This window comes from Galeopterus variegatus, unplaced genomic scaffold (assembly GCF_000696425.1).
Source record: "Galeopterus variegatus unplaced genomic scaffold, G_variegatus-3.0.2 Scaffold38, whole genome shotgun sequence".
NCBI lineage: Eukaryota > Metazoa > Chordata > Mammalia > Dermoptera > Cynocephalidae > Galeopterus > Galeopterus variegatus.
Genome location: NW_007726149.1, coordinates 754,175 through 776,787, shown reverse-complemented (window position 1 = coordinate 776,787; position 22,613 = coordinate 754,175). Strand labels below are relative to the sequence as shown.

Here is a 22,613-nt window from a genome sequence, read left to right as displayed (position 1 = left end):
CCCAGCTATGAGGGCGCACCAGCTTCTGGATGTGAGCAGCTGCTTTTCTCTTTCAGTGTGTTCCCCAAGGAGGGATAGGAGACTAATATTCATTGGGCATTTATTATGCACCAGGCAATGTACTAAATTCTTTGCCTAGTAAACCCACTGAATACTATAATCCTTTCCACATAATGAGATAACTGAGGATCACACAGATTAAAGAATCGGCTTGAAGGCAGGAGTGGATCTCAGCTTTGGCTGACATCTCTTTTGAACTTGCTCTGATAACTCAAAACCTGGTCACTACCAGGTCTCTTGACACATGAACTTAAAGCAACATTTGCGTGAAGCACACATCTGTATTTAAATAAAACCTGATCTGGATTATTCTCACACATCCAGATATGTGCAGTTACCTCCCAAATATTGACATGGTTCTGCATGGAGCTATAATATAATTTTAACTATATTTCCAGAGGTCTGCTACTGAGTAACAGGTGCAGCTGAAATGCTGCCTGTCACATGTTATCACTACTAACTTTATTTAGTAATCAAAATGAACACTGCATGCCCAGAACATGGCACTACCAGTAATTCAGTTGTTCTCCACCCACACAGACACTTGGCGTATGTGTCACTCAAGCTGTAGCATAAATTTGTTTTCTTTCTGGGGAGTAAGAGAGTAGGGAAACCTTAAACGTGTCCTTATATCTGTGATAGAAATTATTCATTTCACAAATGTGGGAACTAAGATTCAGTGTTTGCACACATAAGGAATTCAGAAAAATTGCTTGGGAAATTTATTGTAACTATTGGATTGTGTGCAGGTAATCCTTTAAATTTAGTCAAACGAATGATTAGAAACCAGATACTGGTCAAATACAGAAAAATATTCAAAGTAACTGGAGGATGGATGGTAACTATTCTGATTAAAAGAAAAACACTCTCAGATTAATGGGACATATTTTTACATTTGAGTTATACTTTTGATCAAAAGGAAATATTCTTGTTTAATCAAGGAACTTGAATGAAGAATTCTGGAGGAAGAAACACACAGTTTCTTCCAAAACATAAAACAGTGGCACACTTCAGGGAATCATCTTGTGCCCTTTACTCTGAAGACTGGGTTATCTAGTATAGAAAATCTGGTCACGCCACTGACATCATTTGGGACTTCAGTAGAGTCAGTTTTATGATAGTTTATCTGACCACATTTTCACTGATAAAAATAACTGGAAATAGTACTCTTTGACCTCTTGTTTTCACTTTTTTTTTTACTCTTCTCAAAATTGTCTAACAGTAAGGTGTTAGTGTCTTTGAAGCCAAGGAGAGTCGAGGGCAAGAAAGGGAGAAGGATGAAGGGACAGTGAGATAACAAGAAAGTGGGAAACAAGACTTGAGTCTATAGTCAGTTCCTGGGAGGACACAGACTTTGGACTATCTTATAACCAGTATTACACAACAGCATGCCAAATACGATCCCATTTAGGGAAACCTGTGTATACATACATACACACATGTCTGACACATTATATATGAGACATGATGTGTATGTGTGTATTGTGTATGCACAGAATTATGTCTACATCACATATTTCTCTGTGTCAATAGTGGTTATCTCTTAGGAGTTCAGCTGGCTTTGACTTTCTCCTCTATACTATCTACATTATTTGTATTTTTAAAATAAAAATACATATTATTTTATTCTCATAAAAAGCAACAAGTCTGTTTTCAAAATAAAATTCTCAACTGTATCCAGTGCAATAATTCCACACAGAGAACTAAAATGTGACCTACATTTAATGAAATACAAAGCTCAGTGGACAGAGTAAGAAGTTTGCGGTGAGACAATGAAGAGGTGAAAAGGACACATTCTTCTCAGCACAAGTCCAGAGTGGTTGATTGTATGTGTGGTGCTTGCCCCGGACATACTATGTCAAAATGATGAAAAACGAAAAATTAAATCAACTTAAATAATCTACACTGGCTCACTAGTTGACTTTCATTTCCCTTAACTGAGGCTCAACTGGCCAAATATCTTAGAGTTTAATAATAATAACAATAATAGTAACAATACACATTTATGGAATGATAATGCCTGGCATTCTTCTAACTTATTACATCCTCTCCATAGCCCTGTAAGGTAGACACGGCTATGTCCCCATAATACAGATGGTGCAGAGGAGTTACATCAAACTGAAATGCAGGCGAGTGAATGTGGAGCCTAAATAGTCTCGTAAGGGGATTCAAACTTGGGCAGTCTGATGCCAGAGTCTGCTGTTAAGCACATAAAGGACAGTACTTTACTACTGAACTCTCTTACTGATTTGCAAAATCTTGAAGAAAAACAGTATAGAGGAGAATTTCCTTTTGTCCGAAAATAAATCCAATGAGTCCATCACAATAAGTACATGAATAAATAATAAAATGCACTCTGTTTCCAGAAAGACAAAGGCAGCCCACTTCAGGTGACTGTGTCATTGTCTATTGCACTCAACTATGTTGACAGCAGAACATCTGTATTCTCTAATACGAATGATTGAGGTAAAGAACTCTCATTATCTGATGTTACTGTAGAACTCAAGAGATTTGACGTGTACTATATAGTCAGATTTGTTATATACAAAACCACCCCAAACTCAGTAAGGTGCCCAGTAATCATTTTTCTCATGCTCAGGGTCTTAGGATGAGCATAGACTGGCTATTGAGAAAAGACTCAGCTGGGCAGTTCTGCTTCTAACTGCAGATCAGGCTGGACTTAGCTCTAGGCTGCAGGCTTGCTGCCGCAGGTGTTCGTTCTGGGGCTCAGGCTGAAGTGGGAGTGGCCACCTGGAGAAAACCCTCTTCTTATGGCCACGGCAGAAGTCCAAGAACCAAGCTCAGCTGCACAAGCATGTGTCAAGCCTTCACTTATGTCATCTTTGCTAATATGCCATTGGCCAAAGTCAGTCACCTGGTCCAGCCCAACAGCAGTGGTGTAGGGAAATATATTCTGCCTCTAATGGGAAGGGAGGGGAGTGCATATTTGCAAAATAATCCAACCACCCCAGTGACTAAGTCCTGCTGTCCCTTAAACACCACTTCCTGCTTTTCTTCACTAAGCAATCCAGCATGAGCTGACTGTAACACAGTCCGGTGCCTGCTTCTTATCGTTTGCCTTCACACATTAAAAAGTGGGTCATTTCCATGGTTACGAGTGAAGGATCAGTATTTTTCTGAGTCAAGCAATATGATAGATTTGGCAGTTGAAAACCTACTTTGAAGAGCCATTTCTGTCCCTCTGGAGGTCTGACTCTATCCAGGTGTTGGAAAAACTCACTAGTGGTCACAGCCTGGATACTGATGACACTGTACAGTAGTCATCCTGGCAGGGAGTGGCAGCTAGTCCCGGGAGACCAAGAAGTGGAGTTGAGTGCTTACCTGGTGTTACTGAGCGAACGACCACCGGCTTTTCACTCCCTGCCACAAAGCCAAATCCCAGCACAGGGTCCCTCCTCATCTCCACCTTCCGAGGAGCCGGGGGAATGATTTGACAGCTCTCTAGCCGAGGGTCATCAAATGGGATTGCCTGTGTCATGTGACTGTGGAAGAAGCACATACAAGAGAAACAAGGCATCAACGGAAGTCCTCAGCATTGGCCCAGCCGTCACATTCTCCCTCATTTCGAAACCTACTCTCTGTTTGGTAGAGTGTGGAAGAGATCAGGGAGACCCCCAGTCATGGTCTCCTTGCTATTTCTTGAAAACTCCTAGCCTACTTCTGCTTTAGGCCTTTGCACTGGCTGTTTCTCCAACCTGGAATGCTTGTCCTGCAGATATCTATGTGGCTCACCCTCACCTCTTTCAAGTCCTTGCTCACACATGACCTTCTTAAAGAGGACTATCCTGGCCATACATTTGTAAATGGCAACCCCATTCCCCAACACCCCAGTCCCTTTCACCCTCTTCTGCTTCTTTTTTTCTCCCATAGCATTAATCACCTGCGAATGGGCTGCAGAATATACTTATTTTTATTGTTTTACTCTCTACACTGGAATGTATGCTCCATGAGGGCAAGGAACTTAATCTTCTTCACTGATTTATCTCAAGTACCTAGAATACTGTCTGGTACATAGTAGATTTCTAATGAATGAATGAATTAATAAGTAGAAAACAAGATATTTTTTTGTAGAAAACTAGCAAGTTATAACTGGTATGCTGAGAACAGCCTCAGAAGGTTATGAACATTTAGTAGGTAATATCTGTGACTTCTGGCCCCAGAGAAATTAAAGTGATATAGATAATTTTGATGGTGACAGGTTATCCTAGTGCCAAACACATCCCCCTTTCCAGAGAAGTTGAGAATTTAGCTTTTGGCAGTAATTTTTTGAAAAGATTTTCAAATGATTTAAATGAATCTTTTCATTAAAAACTTCAGAAGTCTTATCAATCCAAACTTAAAATTTGTATAGCATTCAAAAATTTTCAAATGCTTCCACAAATATCTCATTTGATCCACAAAACAACCTTGAAAATGAGTGAGCAGAGCAGTTATTATTATTTGCATTTTCCTAATAAAGAAACCGAGATGAAAATAGTGGCTGATTGTCACTCAGGGCCCATGGCTGGTATGCCAGAGTGTTGGACCACAAACCATCTCCCATGACTAGTTCTTAATGAAATCTTCACTCCTGCACATTGTCCAAGGCAGCCTTCTTTTGGGGAAGAGTTATTAGTTTGAACACTAGAAATCTCCTTAAAATAATGTAAGCTAAGATTATTTCAATGACACGAGCTTACTTCATTTTTTCTCTCTCTAATCTTCTTCAATAAGTAAAAGAAGATCATTTTAAAATACCTTGGAAGATGCTACTCTATATGCCATCTGGACAACATATTGTTCAAATGTAATAAAGAAAGACAGGAAAGGAGGAATCCTGTTATCCTTCTGTGTAATTAATAAGAGTTAGGTAAGATCAATGAAAAACCTCAAGATCTGTCCTTTAGGCATATATCATTGTCTAGGAAAATAAAAGTTTAAAATCCCTTTTAAGCAGAAAGGAAATGTCTTATCGATTTAGCTGTTTGTAATCTGGAACACTAGGAAAAAGAAGAATTAGTTGGGAACTACATGTTCATCTGTTATCTTCTTTCATCCTTAAAACTCTCCTATGATGGAGGCAGTTTGACCCCACCCATCCCTACTTTGCAAATGCCCAGAGAGGAAAAATAAATGGGTCCAGATCACACTCTTAGATGTAAGCCAGGTGCAGTTCTTAGGCCTTCTGATTTTAAGTGTCATGTGCATGGCCAGCTATGTAATTTGCAGGGACAGTGAAAAATGAAAATGTGGGGCCACTTGTTCAAACACGATTAAGAATTTCAAGACAGCAGAACATTAAACCCAGCCCAGGACCCTGTGTGACTACATGGGTTTCACGCCCATGAAGCTATCCCAGGTATCCCACAACCATTCCAGGAAAGGCCAGGATCTGAGTGGCAGTGTTATAGGATCAAAGGGAAGGAGCTGGCTTATGTGAAGTTGCAGGTGTTTGTCTGAACCCAAAGGTTAGATATGACTCCGGTAGGGCATGTGCTTGGAATGGATGAAGGGAGGTGGGCAGAAGATCACATGGAGAGGCCTGGCATTCAGAGGACTTAATTCAATACCGTGAGTAAACCAGCAAAACCAATGCAGAGTGAGCCCCAGGAGTTTCAGACAGGGTCCTAGGCAGGGAGGGACTGAGACACAGGGAAGAAGTGGGGAAGCTGGGGTGGGGAACCATGACACCAGGAAGACCTCTGATACTCCCACAGTGTTTTCCACTGGGTGGGAACTTGACGTCCTGACACCGATCCCTCCTAGGCCTGTAACAGGCATGGCTGGAAGAATGGGGCCACCCATGCATGGTGACCACTGTTTTGTTCTCCTGTCTCCTCTGTATGAAAGCACCATCTCAGAGCATGCTGTTCCTGAGCTACTTCTGGAAAAAAGGAAGAAAGGAAGAAAGGAGGGAAGGGAAGGAGGGAGAGAGGAAGAAAAGGAGGAGGGAAGGGAAGGAGGGAGAGAGGAAGAAAAGGAGGAGGGAAGGAAGGAGGGAGGAAGAAAGAAAGGGAGGGAAGAGAATCCATATTTTTGGAGCTTGGCCCTGAGTTCTGAGTTCTCACCATAAAGCTTGCTGAAGCTAAGTGACTTGCTAATGGTCACATGTGTTGTGGAACCAAGGTTGAATTCACACTCAGTTCCAAGCAGAGAGAGGGACTGGGGAAGGCTTTTCCTCCTTCTGTTGCCAATTCGGTCAAAAGCTTACAGTGTTGGTTCCCAAACATTGCTGCAAATTAGAATCACCTGGGGAGCATTAACAAATCCTAATGCCCAGGTTGCACCCTAGACCAATTCCATTGGAATATCTGGGTGATTCCATAGTGCAGCCCAGGGAAGGGTGGGCTATAGTGTGCCTTCTACACAATAAAAAAAGGACACAAATGATGTCCCCAATATCTCCTCTAGCAACCTCTGCGAACATAATAAAAATATGTAAAACTCCTGTAGCTTGATCATCCTCTTTCAACTACATGATAAAATAATGTTATCTAATTTTTCAATGCATCATTCATCTGATAGTTATCAGATTATTCTTTTATTAATAATTGACATTTATTAAACACTAATTACATGCTAAGCATTGTTCTAAGTGCTTTCCATGTGTTCATTTAATTCTCCCAAACAATTCCATTCCCCAAATAATTCTGTGCACTCATTTATTCATTAGTCAATTTATTAAACACCCATTAGATTCTCAATTTTGGGAATACAATAGGAAAGAAAGCAGACACAAAATAAAATATTTACTCTAGGGTTCAGAGACAGAGAATAACTAATACATTAGTAAAATATACGGTATATCAGGTCACTATAAACACTAAGGAGAAAAATAATGCAGGGAGGAGGGATAGAGAGCTGCTGGGTGGGGGCAACACCCTGGGGAGGAGGATTTCCAAAGAGGGACCAGTAAGTGTCCTGAGGCACAAGGCACCTGCTGAGAGTATCACTAAGGAACAGCCATGATGGAGGTTGAATGTGTTGTCTCCTCAAAAACTCATGTGGAAATCTGATCCCCAATGTGGCAGTGTTGGAAACTGATTGAGTCATGGGGGTGGATCCCTCATGAATGGATTAATGAGCAAGTTCTCGCTCTGTTAGTTCCCGTGAGAGCTGGTTGTTTAGAAGACCCTGGCACCTCCTCTCTCTCTCTCTCTTGCTCCTTTCGCCATGTGATCTGCTTGTACCCGCCAGCCACTTTCTGCCATGAGTAGAAGCAGCCTGAGGCCTGTGCCAGATGCAGCTGTCCCAGAATCGTAAGCCGAATAAACCTCATTTCCTTATAAATTACCCAGACTCAGGTATTTTCGTTATAGCAACACAAACAGACTAAAACAAGCCATGAGGCCAGTGGGGCAGGGGTGGGGGTCTGGAGGCAGCAAGGGGAATAGTAAAGAAGTGATGGGAGGGTGCAGATCACACGGGCTCTTGGAAGGACTTTGTCTTCTGTTCTGACTGAAACAGGAAGCCATCAGAAGATTCTGAATGGAGGTGAGGTGATCCAGCCGCTGTTCTGAGAACAGCCAGAAGGGGGCACTGGTAGAGGCAGGGAGAGCATTTTGGGGCCTGCTGCAGCAATCCCAACAAAAGGTTATGGTGGTGGACCAGGGTGAGAGTGACATAGGTGGCAGAAATTGTTCGGTGTTTTATATATTTGGACGCCACTCTGACAGAGCAGGGGTGGGATGCCTACTCTGGAAACTTCTTCCTGCACATACCAGATGTTCCCAGTGAGGATGCACCTATGAGTGCATTGCCTAATAATACAAGTCCCATGTCCGGATGTATCCACACTACAGGGGACATTCTCTTCCAGGAAGTAACACTTTCTGGTTTGCACAAGAAACAAATAAATGTCCAGGTACAGGGTGAACTTGAGAACTGATATGGTCATGTGGAGTGAGACTTTGGAGCCAGACTGCTTGGATTCGAGTCCTGGCCCCACCACTTCCTGGCAGTGTGACCTGCACAAATTACTTCATCCCTCTGCACTGCTGTTTCCTCATCTGGAAAATGGTGATAATACTAGTAATGACCTCATAAGATAGTTGTGAAAATTAAATGAATGAATAAGTGTAAAGCACTCAGCAAAATGTCTGGTGCATAGTAAACACTCAAAAAGTATTAGTTATTATTTTCATCTCTGGAGATCATGAATACAAAGCAATAGGATTCAGACATTATGAATTCATGCAATCTTAAAATATGAAAACAAACTCAATAACATTTCAAATGCCTGTAACCCAACTTTAATGATGAAATGTCTCACAAATCCTAAGTTCTGAGGCCTTCAATTTGTAAAATCATATCAAATGTAATGACACAATAAATACAAATATAAATTGATATACACAAGGCAAGCTGTACCAGAACATAAAAGAATAAAAGAAGGTAGAATAGAATCTAGGCTCTCTAGTGACTGAATCATTGTTAATGAGTTTTCCTTGGCAATGCTTCTAGACCACTAAGTGACCATTAAGCACAGGGATGGGGAGTGAGCTCACATCATGGGGACAAAGAGAAACACTAGTTAATTCTGTCCTACAATTGGAGGTGAGACACAATTGCAGGCCATTTCACCTTAGATGCTGCCATCCTCTGCATCAACATGTTACCAGACGGCAGTTCCAGGTTGTTGGTCAAGCCATGAAGAAAAATCCTTCACGGGATCAATGAAAGGAAAGGAAAGGGCGCCCAGCAGATGGAACATAAGGGCACTTGATCACAAAGCAAAAAGTACATGCAGAAGAGTGCATGGGCATCTCCAGTAGGGAGGAAGGTGTGGGGATTCCTAAGGGGTGGGTTTATATGTTGTTCTTGGATGGGGGTGTTTCTCTGTCCTAACTAAGGGGAGGAATATTTGGCCATGGTGGGGATCTAGGGTAATTAAGGCCTAACAGGTTGATATGAGGTAGCATCAGCTTCCTGTCATGTACCCTTGAGTTTCTGGTCACATGCAGTGAAGTCACTTTCTCCTTCACTTTGTCCTTTCGAGTCTAATGACATGGGGTGAAAGGTCATTTGCACTTTTGTTCCTCCCTGTGCTCAGGTGCTGCAGATTTTGTAATTTGCAAAGTTCCAGGCATAGCACGCTGATTGGTAGGGTGGTTAAGCTGTCGTCAGTGCATTATGGGTTCATTAACTGCTAGTGCCAATCCTGCCTGAATATTTATGAGCAGCCTCCCTGGGGCATGTCCCTACTCTGTCCTGCCTCAAACAGAGTGTCTTACATTGGCCCATTTCACTTCATTGTTTTTTCCCCACCCAAATAAGGTTGGAAACACATAACCAAATGTGTATTTTGTGGTCACTGCTTGTTCTAGCATTTTTTATTTTTATTAATGATTTTTAAAAATTTTTGTTTTGCTTGCATGTTAAGGATAACCTTCCAAGGGCATTATCATTTTCTTGTTCAACAGGTTGTGCTTTTGGAACAAATTGTGTAAAAATAATCAACCCCATCTCTTTTCCAGTAAGAATGGATCTAGACTAAAATATTCCCCCATGAAACATCATTTTGTTCTTTGCATTAAGACAAGCATTTTTGGCCCTGTGCTTGCAATATTTTTTATAAAGATGCTTGAGTCCTTTTATAATGAGCTGAAAAAGCAACATCTTTCTACCTTCTGAACATGCTTCAGTGAATTCTGATGATGAGACTAGAAGAATGCAACTGATTAGTGACACAAACCTCTGTCCCCTGCCCCCAACCTTCTCCAGCACACACACACACACACAGACAGGCCAGGAATCTATGACCTGAAAATACAGAGTATATTAATTGATATGGAAAATGTGTCCATCAAGATTAAATAAGCAATCTTCCTGTATCTGACAGATTATATTCAAAAGGAACGATAGTAATCCTGCTGCCTAACTCCCCATAACAAAAGGAAAGGGCTTTCCTTGAACTCGTGGAGCCTTTCTTCCTCAGCAGAAAGAAAAGACTAATGCATCCAATGTATCACAAAGAATTACTTTCACCAGTAGTAAGCACCCTGGAAGAAAACCTAACATTATTCCAGTTTTTGATGTACTCATTAGAGCCAGCAAGGTCCTTTTTGGAATATGTGCTGAGTGGAAAGATTCTAGAAGAATCATCAAATTTAGAAGCCATTACCATCGGCATGGAGGTTAAAGAATTTGGGAAGATGATGATAGATGGACCACCTGGACAGTTAAGACTGGAACAAAAAGGAGTATAAGTAAACATATACACCTTTGGTGTTACTTTCAGGATTGCCAACTGGATTACATGAAAGCAGCAAGCATTAATATATCATGCTCTTATCTTGGTAGCACTAGTCTGGGTGGTGGGCTAAGTTTTCAACTGCTCCTAACATCGTGATTTACCACCAGGTGCCCCATCCCTTTCCAGTGCCTTCCCACTGTGCATAGTGCATATTTCTCCACCCCTTGACCCTGCTGACATCCCACTGCTCAAAGCATGTCACATGGCTGAGCCCAGACGTGAGAAGTGAGAACCACTGTGTATTTGGGCATGTGTTCTTGCTGCTCCATCATCACCAAGGTAGCTGCTTCCCCTTCAGCCTGGTCTCTAGAATGGACACATGGGGAACAGACCAGAGCCTGCATCTCAGTGAGAAGCCAACTGCAGCAGAGCGGCTCAACTCCCCAGTCAGTCAGCCAGCTGACTGAGGGATGACAGATAATGATTGTTTTATGACACTGAATTTGGGGGATGTTTGTTATGTACCAAAAGCTCACTCATAAAATCTGTAAATAGTGCTTTCAATAGTATTTAGAAACCCTGAAGTTCCACATTTCTAAAGGATACTCTCCACCAACCTATTCCCTATAACATTTATAACTAAATATGTTACATTGAACAAACACCACAGAAATTTCTAAAGGAAACTTCTCCCCTCATTATCCCTGTTGACGAGGCAGTTGGAGGAAGCCCATGGTCTATTTTTCATGACCTTCCCATATCCCTGACTGGACTTGGGTAGTGTTGGCTTCCAACCCAAGGGTCAACAATTCATAATCCCTATTGTGGCCTGTGAGAGGACCTAACATGAAAAGCCTTGACCAAAAGTTCAAAGCTAGGCAAACCAGAGTCCCCCACATCAAGAATTTAAGTTGGAAGGGAAGAAAGAAAGTGAAGTATGGATTGTTAAAGTTGGTAGGTTACAACTGAGAGAGGTCATGAGGTAGATTAGGCCCTGGGATAGGTTTCCAGCAAGTCAAAATTTGATGATGTGTGGCAAGATAATATATTGAAAAAACATTTCTGCTTTGTTCTCATTGAGTTTTGTTCTCTCCCGGGTCTGATGAGCTAGACAGGTCTTTTGCAGTCCCAGGGCTCAAAGCAAAAGCTGACTGCTATAAAACTCTTTCCTGACCTTTGTTTTCCGAAAGTCTGAGCAAATTGGCTGAGAAAATGGGGGTAGAAGGCCCCTGTGAGGTAGCAGAAATTTCAGGAGACACAACATACAGGTAATGTCTCTAGCAAGGCATCAAGACCCATAGGCTGAGCCTAAAAAATGGCAGAGTTGTGAACCTCAGGGGCCACGGAGACTCAGACCAGGGTACCCTAGGAAGAGGTAATGTGGATTGAAACCATAAAGGCCTGCTCAAATTTCTGCTCGAATTTCTGCAAAAATTTATAATTTTTGCAAATTACAAAGATTCCCGGGACTTTTGAATATTCAATGTGATTATAGTTGAAATGCCAACCAGCAGAAATGTAATGTGATGATTCTCACACACATGAGTTCAGGGACAAGATTTCTATGTGCTACACAAGAAAACAAACAGAATCTCTGAGGGAAAAAAGAAGAGGGAAATTGGAAGAAAAGTTACTCGATTTGGAAAAAGACCATACTGCGGGGGTAATATCACGATAGGAAGCCCTGCTAGCAAGTAGGCTAAACCTCCCCTGCATCTGCAGCTACCTCCTGCTGCTGGTCCCCATGAGGCTAGAGGCTCAGCCCCTCTACCTTTCCATCCTAATGTGTCCATGGGGTTCCATCTCTCTTATGATACACATATTTTTATACTTAACTTTTGAGCAAATTTGGGCGAGCCTCTGTCCTTTGGGATCAAAAGAGCCAAACCCTCCACTGCAGATCAGTTACATTTTATATGAACATAAAGAACTGCATGTAATGTGTTTTCAGCTCTCATAACATAGTGAGTCCCATGCTTTCTGCCTTCATGAATATGCATATTGTAGGTTTAGAAGAACTTCACCTTCACTAATCAATTCTTCAGGCCACTGCCGGTCAATTCCCACAACATGTCAGGAGCGTTTAAAGACGCAGAACTGCTTAGTCAAGCTTGGAAACTTACATTGTACTTGAAATGCCAAGAGAATCCAGAATGATTAAACCTAAAAATCACAAAATGTTCAGAGGAATATTGTTGGAGAATTCTGGAAGGCTTTGAAATAAATGGGGCTTCTCCTTAATGGGTAGCCTAAATATAAAAATTTTAGTTCTCTCCAAATTAATTTACAGATTTAATGGCATCTGATAAAGATATCTCAACAGTCCTTTTAAAGGACTCAATAAAGAGAATTCTAAATTTTATATGATTATAAAAAAGAACACTCTGAACAAGAAAAACACTCTGGTTGTGTAGCCCTATAAGATACCAGAACCTATTATAAAATGACAATTCTAAGAATGCTACGATACTGGCACAATCTTAAAAATGTATACAACAATGGAGTAGCAGCTTTGACTAGAACAGAGCAAAGTTTCCAGGGTAAATTTAGAGATGCCTGCCCTCTTGGAATAATTCAGTGCAAGCTATGGCAGCAAAGAAATTGAAGTGCTTTAGCATGTCAACAATGTAGTTGCTTTTGAAACAAAACCATTAGAGTAAAGCAGAGGGGCTATGAACATCTTTTGACCTACACAGAGGTTGTTGACTATCTGGTAACAATGAACTAAAAGAGTTGTCTTTTGAGGGTAATTACATTAAGTGAAATAAGCCAGGCACAGAAAGAGAAATACCGCATGTCCTCACTCATAAGTGGGAGCTAAGAAAAAGAAAGAAAGAAAGATACAATACACAATAATATGTTGAACTTTCAAAAGGAGAGAACAGAACTGTGGTTATTAGAGGTGAGAAACGGGGAGGAGGAGAGGGGTGAGTGTGGAATTAGTTAAGGGTCACAAAGATTGATCACATTTTGTAATGATGAGTATACTAATTATCCTGATTTGATCATCACATATCATACGCAGGTGTTGATATTCAGCTCTGTACCCCACACATACGTATAATCAATTACATTTCAATAGTAATAAAAAAATATTTTAATAATGAGTGAGAAAGTGACTTATTTTTCCACATAAGCTTGGCTTGTGATAAGAATGTAGGGAAACAGATGTTTGCACATAACAACAGTTATGTGATTTTTTATTGAAAATTATGCAAATACCTATAGATAAAAACTGCAATCTTTGAAAACTTGGAAATGAATTTTTTTAACCTGTTTAAAAATCTTCCAAATGAAGCATCTGGATTGTGAACTCATCTGTTAAGTATAATAAAATACAAGATCTTCCATTTGGTTTGTAAGAACAGTTGATGGACATCAAAGATGACGGAAACTTTCCAGATGAATTTCAAAGAAATTCCTTGCATAGATGGGAGTGAATAAATAGCATTTTATGGGCAAACTGGTGCCACACTTTGTCCATTTGCCTCTTCATATGTTTCTGTGGTTCTTTTTCTTCTCCAATGACAATGATTAAAACCAAGTAATGAAATAAGCTGAACTTGCAATCAGACCTTCAAATTTTGTTCAACGAAGTGATAAACCAAGACGTTCAAAAATAAATAAGCATCCCCAATATCTTTGTTGTCATTTAAAATACTAAATAATTTTTAATGCATCAGTGATAGCAATATATTTGAAAGTGATTAAAATGTTTATTTCACCTTCATTTCATCTCATGTTAACATCTTTTTACATATGCCTTATACCCTCCAAGATATATTACTTACCAAAATACATACATATAAATTATGAATTAATACATATTTGTGGCACTACATGTTCAAAACTTTTTTACTAATAGGAGTACAAAAGCAAAAAATGAGAAGATTTCTGTTCTGTATGATCCAGAGAGTTGCTGATTAACGGTGTGAACCCAAGAGGTGTTTTATATATTCATACATGATGGACAGAATCAGTGATACTACAAAGCTCACTGTACATCTTGCGAAGTCCAACTCTCACATTCAAACAAATTCACTGGCATTTTTAGAAATCTAAAAATGAAGTTAGAGTGCATTTTCATCTTGCTTGTCTAATCCTACTGAGCAAATGAGGTGAAACAGAATGACCTCAGGTCTGAGTGACTAAGGGACAGTCTGATTGATGGTTCTCACACATACTCTTGCTTTGGGCTCCAAGAGATTGTACCCTTTGGGGGTTGGAAATCCACCCACCCCAGACCTTTCTAAGGTGTTGACATCCATTGCTTACAGAGTAGAAAGGATTGTATAGTTGGGCAGACCTTTTTCTTCTTGCTTAATTACCCTTACTTTTTTTGTCCCTGTAGGAAAATACAGTTTTGAATAAAAGACTTGATGACAATGAGCAAATCTTTCTCAAACATGTTAAAATCATCACTGTAGGTCTGAGAGTTTGTCTCTATCAAATTGGATTCTATCCATATTTTAGAGTAGAAGTTAGGTGGGAGGGTTGAAGACACAGGAGGTTCCCCTCATCTCAATGGGTTACTACTATATGTCCCCCCAGTCTACAAATATTCTTTGAAAATTTTTATTATAGTTTTATGCTTGGAAAATGAAAACAGCCCCATGGTTTTGGTAAATATAAACTATAAGAGTGTGTGTTACAGAAAGCCTGATCTAAGGCAAGAGTCAAAAACATGCATTTTTTTCATAAAAGATATTTGTAGAGAGTTGATGGGCCACACTTTATAAATTTCATAATTTTATAATCTTTACACAAATGATTTTTAAAAAGTGATTGTGATATACCTATTAAATGAGCATTCCTTTCTGAATGAAACACATTTTCTACATATGGACCTTTAAATGCAATGAAGATATTGGGTTCATACATTAACCATTATAGAATCAATTTCTGTTTGTCTAATTTAAATAAATGAGATCTCTTTTTATCTCAACTGAGACGTTCTCTTTGTATCTTTGTCAAAGTTTTCACAGTAAACTTTTATCTTTGGTCAACATTACCTACACAGCAAACTTAACAGACCTACAGTACAATTTACAACAGAGAGAAAATCACTAAATTTAAGAGCTAGATGGGACACTGGCTAGAGTCACCATGTTTTAGCAAACTTGATATGCTCATGTAAAGATTTTGTCTACCATATTCTTTCAAGTTGGCAGAAACTGACTTCTCAAATTCAGTCACAATCTGTCTCTTGTGTTATTTATGGTGGATCAAATTTACCCAACATTTATTCAACAACTATTTAATAGAACCTTTCTACATGCCTGGTACCCAAGATATGACTGTGATTCAGACCAACAAGCTTATATTCTAGTGTAGTGGTCAACGAATTACAGCCTATAGGCTAAATCTGACCTCTGCCTGCCTTTGTGAGTGAAGTTTCATTGGAACACAGCCATACCCATTTATTTATGTATTATAGCTGCTTTCACACTACAATGGTAGAGTTCTTATGAAAGAGACCTTGTGGCTGATGAAACCTAAAGCGTCTACTATCTGGCCCTTTACAGAAAAAGAATTTGTCAACCCCTATTCTACTGGAAGGACTGAGACAGTAAAAATCAAATAAACATAAACTATATCACATATTGTCAGGGGCTCATAATCTTCATAAAGAAAAATACAGCAATGTAGAGATTGAAGGAGGGGAGATTGTTTTAACAAGATGGGAGCGGATGCCTCTCAGATGCCATCTGTTCAGATGCTTGAGCAGAGATCTGAATGTAGTGAGGTACTGAGCTGGGAGGCTATCCATGGGAAAAATATCCCAGGCATAGGGAAAAGAGGGATAAAGTCCTTGAGAGAATACTCTTCAGACCATTATTTCATCCATGCATTCATTCCTTCACTCAAGAACATTTTAATGAATGTCAGTTTACTGTTCCTTGGTTCTGTGAATACAGTGACATACTATATTCATTCCCTGCCCTCAAAGAAACTTCAACCCAGCAGGGGAAGACAGAGATATAAACATATGAGTACAATAGATTTCTAGAGGAGCATGTGAGGTAAGGTACCCCCATACCGTGGGGGTGCAAACCATGCACGTGGTCAATTCAACCCAAGGGCAGTGAATGAGGGAACAGAAAAGACTTTACAAGGTAAGTGCCCTTGAGAAGAGTCTGGAGAAGTGAGGAAGTAAATACCATGTACATAAGGAAGGGAAGGGCATTCCATTCAAGGGAACAGCAAGCACAGCCACAGAAGCAAAAAATAAACTATGTTTGGGACTACTGTAAGTGTTGCTTGTGGAGCATTGTGGGGTTTGGGGGGGTTAGAAGAGAGACAAGTAGCAAGAAGAAATGAGATTAGAGATAAGCCAAGATAGAATGCTTTCCAGTATCAGACATAGACCCTTTATATAGCAAGAAAGCGTCCTTACTAGAAAGCTCAGAGACTAAAATCTATCACTTGGTTAGGATGCAGCATGCAATGAGTTGAGAAAATAAAAATCCTGAAATTCTCTCTCTCCATTCTAGGACATAAAAGTGGAATATCTCAGAAAATAAGGTTAAAAGCATTCTTAAATATTAAATTGAATGCATAAGTTATTCATTGTATTTATGAATCAGAGGATTATTCATTTTGAGGATTACAGTTCAAAGGACCATAGGGTCTATACAGAACCCAGGCTGACACATTTTTCCAGTCGTGCTTTCAGCTTTAGAAAATGAGATGCAGTAAATACAAGATCTGTTAGGTCTTATATAAATAAATGTCCAAGGTAAGTTCTATTAACTCATGATCAAATTTATCCTTCGAGGACTCAGTTCTATTTGTCGATACCACCACTGAAAACCATTTCAACAATTAGTCTTGTATCAAAAGGCAGTTCATCCACCCAGAGAGATCTTTGTCATCATTAAAGAGGATGAATTTAGAGCCTACAAAATGCTTATTGACTGTACCTTGTAGAATCTAAAAGGGCAAGATGTTTGCCAGTTTCCCTAAAGCTGCAAAATCCCTATAGTTAAGCCAGTAATCAATTACATCAATTACGTTTAGTTCAATGTTTTTAAGAGATGAATTTTATGCTAATGATGCTCTAATGTGTCATAGGCAATAATAATCAAGCCACATACATGGGTTGATTGAGGTGCTCTGCTGAGCTGGTGGCTCTCACCTCACCTCGCACCATTGACCCCAGATATGCATTGCCCCCAAGAACACTCAAACTTCTACTGAGATCTATTAGTGACTGGAAATTAAAAAGTAACATAGACAACAATAGATGCCCAGAATTATATGCCCTGCCTGGTATAATCAGTATAAACGGTGTGGTATCTATGTGAGTGCAAGTTAATGTAAATTGACTACTAGGAAAGGCTCTAGGATACTTCAAATACCACTACCAAAATCTGCTCCTGGAGGATAAACTGGTACAACCATGTTAGAAAACTACTTAGCAGTAAGCACAGGCTTGCATTCTCTACCCTCACTTCCAAGCTATTGGATAGCACCCAGGAGCAGGGATCTTCAGATCCTGTCAATGGTCCTTCTGTGACACTTGGTGGGTTATTCCTGTGATTTCAAGAGTGTACACCATCTAGAAGCTGGAGGTGCTAGTGAGCAAGGTCAGTCTCAGGGGAAAGAGAGCTGGGGGAGACACCAGAGGATTTAGTGGTTCTGGACCCATTCAAGCAGGGAAAGCCTTGTATTTCAGTAGGGAGAAGAAAATAGTTGCTGAGAGTAGAATGGTCAGCATCTTCCAAGATTATGAATTTCCTACCATCGTCTTCATTTCAAAATAAAAATATTTAAATAATTTTAAAAAGAGCAACATTGTTCTGCTGTTTTCCATGATATCTATTTTGATGTTGTAGGCTTAAAAATATTTCATTTTCCAGTCCCAATTTAACTGATAAACTAAATCATACTTAAATTCTTATCATCAGTTAATCCGCATTACTTAGGATTCTGTGTTTTTAATAGGCATTCCATGTGATTCTGGTGCAGGGTTCACCAGAATTTGAAAAGCACTGGATCATTGGAAGACACCCAGGGAAAGAGCTCAAGAGATGAAACAGATATTCAACCCCTATATGCTGTAACTGGCAGCCACTCTCACTGCGTGCTGGAGTGCCAGCCTCTGTTATATCTTCTTAATTCCCTGGCAACTTTCTTGAGGATCTGAGTTCCCAGACGGTGAAGCATTTATGGGAGGCAATAGAAATTCCTTATGATAAACAATTTGATGACCTGAATTAACATTTGACATTACTTTAGCATGAATCAAGACCACTGTCATGGACTGGAAAGCATATAAATTAGAGGTGCGTGCTGCAAGACTCCTTAAGTTGCGCTGTCAAGCATGGATGCACCGTCAGCTCATGGACAAAGGAAGCAGCTCTTCACTGTTTTATTTTACTTTGCCATGGCTACTCCAACACAGACCAGAGCTGCTGAGACTTGAGAACATTGCTGCCTGAACATCTAGAGTCCCCACCAAGCTTATTTAATGGACCCTTCACTATATCAGTTTGTGTTTGCCTTTTGTCTTACCAAGAGAACTTTAAGGAAATTTTTACTTCATATCATATTGTTAGATTCATTTGGATAAGATCAAAATAGCTCAAGCTTTCAGAGGCCCTTCATGCTTAATAGTATATTGAAATTTTTAAAGAGCCCAATTATTTTCCAGAATAATTAACATGTGTCAGCAGTATCCATTTTACTAGATGTAGGTTTCTTATAATCATAATTGATGTTTAAGAAAATATGGAACACAGGCATTTTCCATGATATATATTTAACAATTTCATGGGTGTCTAGTTAACTTGTCACAATGGTATTCATTTAATTCAATTTAAGGGCTAAAAACTACTTTCAACCTTTATTAGTGTGACCCTTATTTTCTGGACCGCACAAGCCACAGGGGAAATGAATCAAAGACCCGGTATGAAACGGGGAGATTCTGCCCCTCTCCCTCTCCACTTTTAAAAAAGGGCATTACAACTTTATGCCCTTCTCTTTTTCTCACAAGTGGTTTCCTGTTGCTTTGCCCCCCACAGATTTGTCAACCCACTTCCCCTGGGTGACGGAGCTGCAAAGGATTACTCAAAGCTGATCTCTTCTGAGCAGTGAGAAGCCCCAAAGTAGTTAACTTCTCTGGAACCATCAAGCAAGAGGCATCCCTTCCTTGGGAAATTAACCCCGAATTGGGGTTCTCTTCCTGCATTTATTCTCCAGCCCAGGAAGTTACAGGAAGAGACACAGGTGGGGTTATAGTTTAACAATATAGGCTGGTAACTCTCAGTGAAACAAGCCAGATGACATTCCATAAGACAATTGAAGTGATCCACCAACAAAAGCTTGATCTCAGCAAACATTCCTTTCTTACAGCAATTTCCCAGTATCTTTACATATTAATCAGTAACTAGTCTGTCTCTGAGCCAGCAACCTTGCTGTGTTAGAATTCTTTATCTCACACCAGAGACTTTATAGCCTGAGGAAAATTTCCTGTCCTTTGCAAGGTCAATATTTAAAACTGCAAGGCTTTGGAAAACCAGGCCCTGTGAAGTACATTTGCTTTATGAATCCTCTACAGTTTCCATTCTCTTCAATAACTTTAGTTCATTTTATCTATCCTTTAAGTCATATTTGTTTAATCAGGCACTGTAGTAGGCCATGAAGAAAAGAACCATCACCTTAACAGCAGCTGCTGCTAAAACCCACTGAGCTTGCCAAGCACTGCTCTCGATTATCTATAGGTATTCCCACATTCATTTTCACAGCAAACCTGCTAGGTGGGTATTATTCTCATTGTCATTTACAATCGAGGGCATGGGGAACAGAGCAGTAAAGTAACCAGACTTTGTGGACAGTTAGTAAGTGGAAAGAAGGGAGCTTCCACTGAACCATTACATTATGGAACAATACATTCTCTAAAAGAAACTGATAAATAGTGCAATGGAGTAGAAATGGTCCAGAAATAAAGCATAAGGATACTTTAAATATCAGGGTAAGAATAAACTATTGTTTAAAGTGGGGTTAACTGAATATCTATTTGGAAAGCCAGTAAGCTTGATCCCCACACATACCATTCACAAAGTTTCCTACATTGGGCTGGCTGGTTAACTCAGTTGGTTATAGCACTGCCTTATAACACCAAGGTCAAGGGTTTGGATCCCTGTACCAGCCAACCACCAAGAAAAAAAAAGTTTCCTACATATATTAGATGTAAATAATTTAAACTATGAAAGCACTGGAAGAAAATACTAAAGAGCATATTTAGAGTCTTGGGGTAGAAAGGGCATTTCTAAGCATAATGTGAAATCCAGAAGCTACAAAGGAAAGAACAAACAGGTTCAGCTCCACAATAATCAAAAATGGCAAAAGCATAAGCACAGTTATAAGACAAATAACACACTGAAAGGAAATATTTACAGCTTAGAGAACAGACTAACATTAATATATACAATAAAGTGTTTGTACAATTCAAAAAGTAAAGGCAACCCAATAAAAAATGGTGAAATATATGAACAGGCACATAGATGAAAATAATACAAATGCCCAATACAGTTCTGAAAGTCACTCATTCTTCATTAAAAAATGCAAAGTAAAAATACTGATATATCACTTGTTTTTCCCTAAAAGTAGAAGTGTAAGTTGGTGCAACCTGTTTCTGAAGGGCTATCTAACATAAGCTTTCAAAATTTAAATGCATACATCACATGCCTCAGCAAACTCATTTCTAGGCCTGAATCCTGCATGATAACTGGATAGAGGATTCACACTGCAGCACTTTATTGGAAAAAAAAAATAGAAAGAAACACGAATAAGGGACTCCTAGAGATTAAACATTTAATTTCATATTCAGTTCAATAGAAAGCTTAAAGGATACCTTTTAAAAAAATCTTCCAGAAAGTTAAACAAAAAGACAAAGTATTGGAAATGTAAGAGAAAAGAAAAATATTACAGACGATCAATTCAGAAGATCCAATATACAATTGATAGGAATTTCCAAAAGAGTAAAGAGAAAATAATAGGGAGAAAGAAATTATCAAAAAAAAAAAAAAACCATCTGAAAAGACCCTGAGCTAAATGACCTGAAAATTCAGCCAGAGAGTCTTTAGCCTGACAGTAAAAATGCTTTCATGCCTGGATGCATCACAATGAAACTGTAATACACCAAGGATAAAGAAATGATCTTTAAAGCTACAGAGAGAAAAGATAAATTGAGAATAAAGGAATGAGAATCAGATCATTATCCAACTACAAGACCTGGATGCCCAAAGGCAATGTAGCTTGCCTTAAAACTTTTGTATGACAATCATTTTCAACCTAGATTTCTATGTTAAGTGAGAGGGCAGAATAAAGACATTTCCAGACATGCAAAGATGTAGAATGTTGACTACCCACACATCTTTTTGAAGCAAGTTATTTGAGGATGTGCTCCAACAAAATCAAGAAAGTGAAAGGCAGTGGTTCAAGGAGACAATGGACCTCATGCAGGAGGAGCAAGAAGCCAAGTCACAGGAGGCTGATTTTGTAAGTGGCTTAGGAAGTCACCAACCCAGGTTAGAGCAGGAGGAAGAATTGCGAGGGAGGCTCCTGGGAAAGAAGGCGGTTCTAGAGATTTGACTCTACTCTTGAGAAGGACAAAGCATTTAAGGCAGGACATGCAAAGTGGAAAATGAAAAACAGTCAGAGACTGCTAAAAAACAAAAAAAAACTGTACAATAGTGGCAATATAACCAGCAATAATTAACTATACAATGAATAATATTTTTTTAGTACTAAAAATAAAAACCCTCCAGTGAGTTTTAGAATTTGGAATCAACCCACAGATAAGGCAAAAAAGACAGTAATGGTTACAGAACATCTGTAAATGTTTTAAAACTTTGTATTATTAAAGACAAAACATGTGGTGGGAATGCAAAATGGTGCAACCCCTATGGAAAATGGTTTGGAGGTTCCTCAAACAGCTGAAGATAGATCTACCATACGATCCAGCTATCCCACTACTGGGAATATACCCAAAGGAATGGAAATCATCAAGTCGAAGGCATACCTGTTTCCCAATGTTCATTGCAGCACTCTTCACAATAGCCAAGAGCTGGAATCAACCCAAATGTCCATCATCGGATGAGTGGATACAGAAAATGTGGTATATCTACACAATGGAATACTACTCAGCTATAAAAACAAATGAAATACTGCCATTTGCAACAACATGGATGGACCTTGAAAGAATAATACTGAGTGAAACGAGTCAGGCAGAGAAAAAGAAATACCACATGTTCTCACTTATTGGTGGGAGCTAAAAAAAAATAAAAACAAAAAACAAATCAATTCACTCACATACACACACACACACACACACACACACACACACAAAAAA

The 22,613-nt window shown here is 39.4% G+C and overlaps 1 protein-coding gene across 2 annotated transcripts in view; it reads right to left on the bottom strand.

Moving 5' to 3' along the window:
• The window catches only part of FRMPD4 (FERM and PDZ domain containing 4), a 587,189-nt gene that overhangs the window by 108,583 nt on the left and 455,993 nt on the right, over window positions 1–22,613 (bottom strand). For both annotated transcript variants that reach the window (XM_008571308.1, XM_008571302.1), the window contains exon 3: window positions 3,403–3,563. In XM_008571308.1, the coding sequence (XP_008569530.1) occupies window positions 3,403–3,563 (161 nt within the window). The remainder of the gene's footprint in view (window positions 1–3,402; window positions 3,564–22,613) is intronic.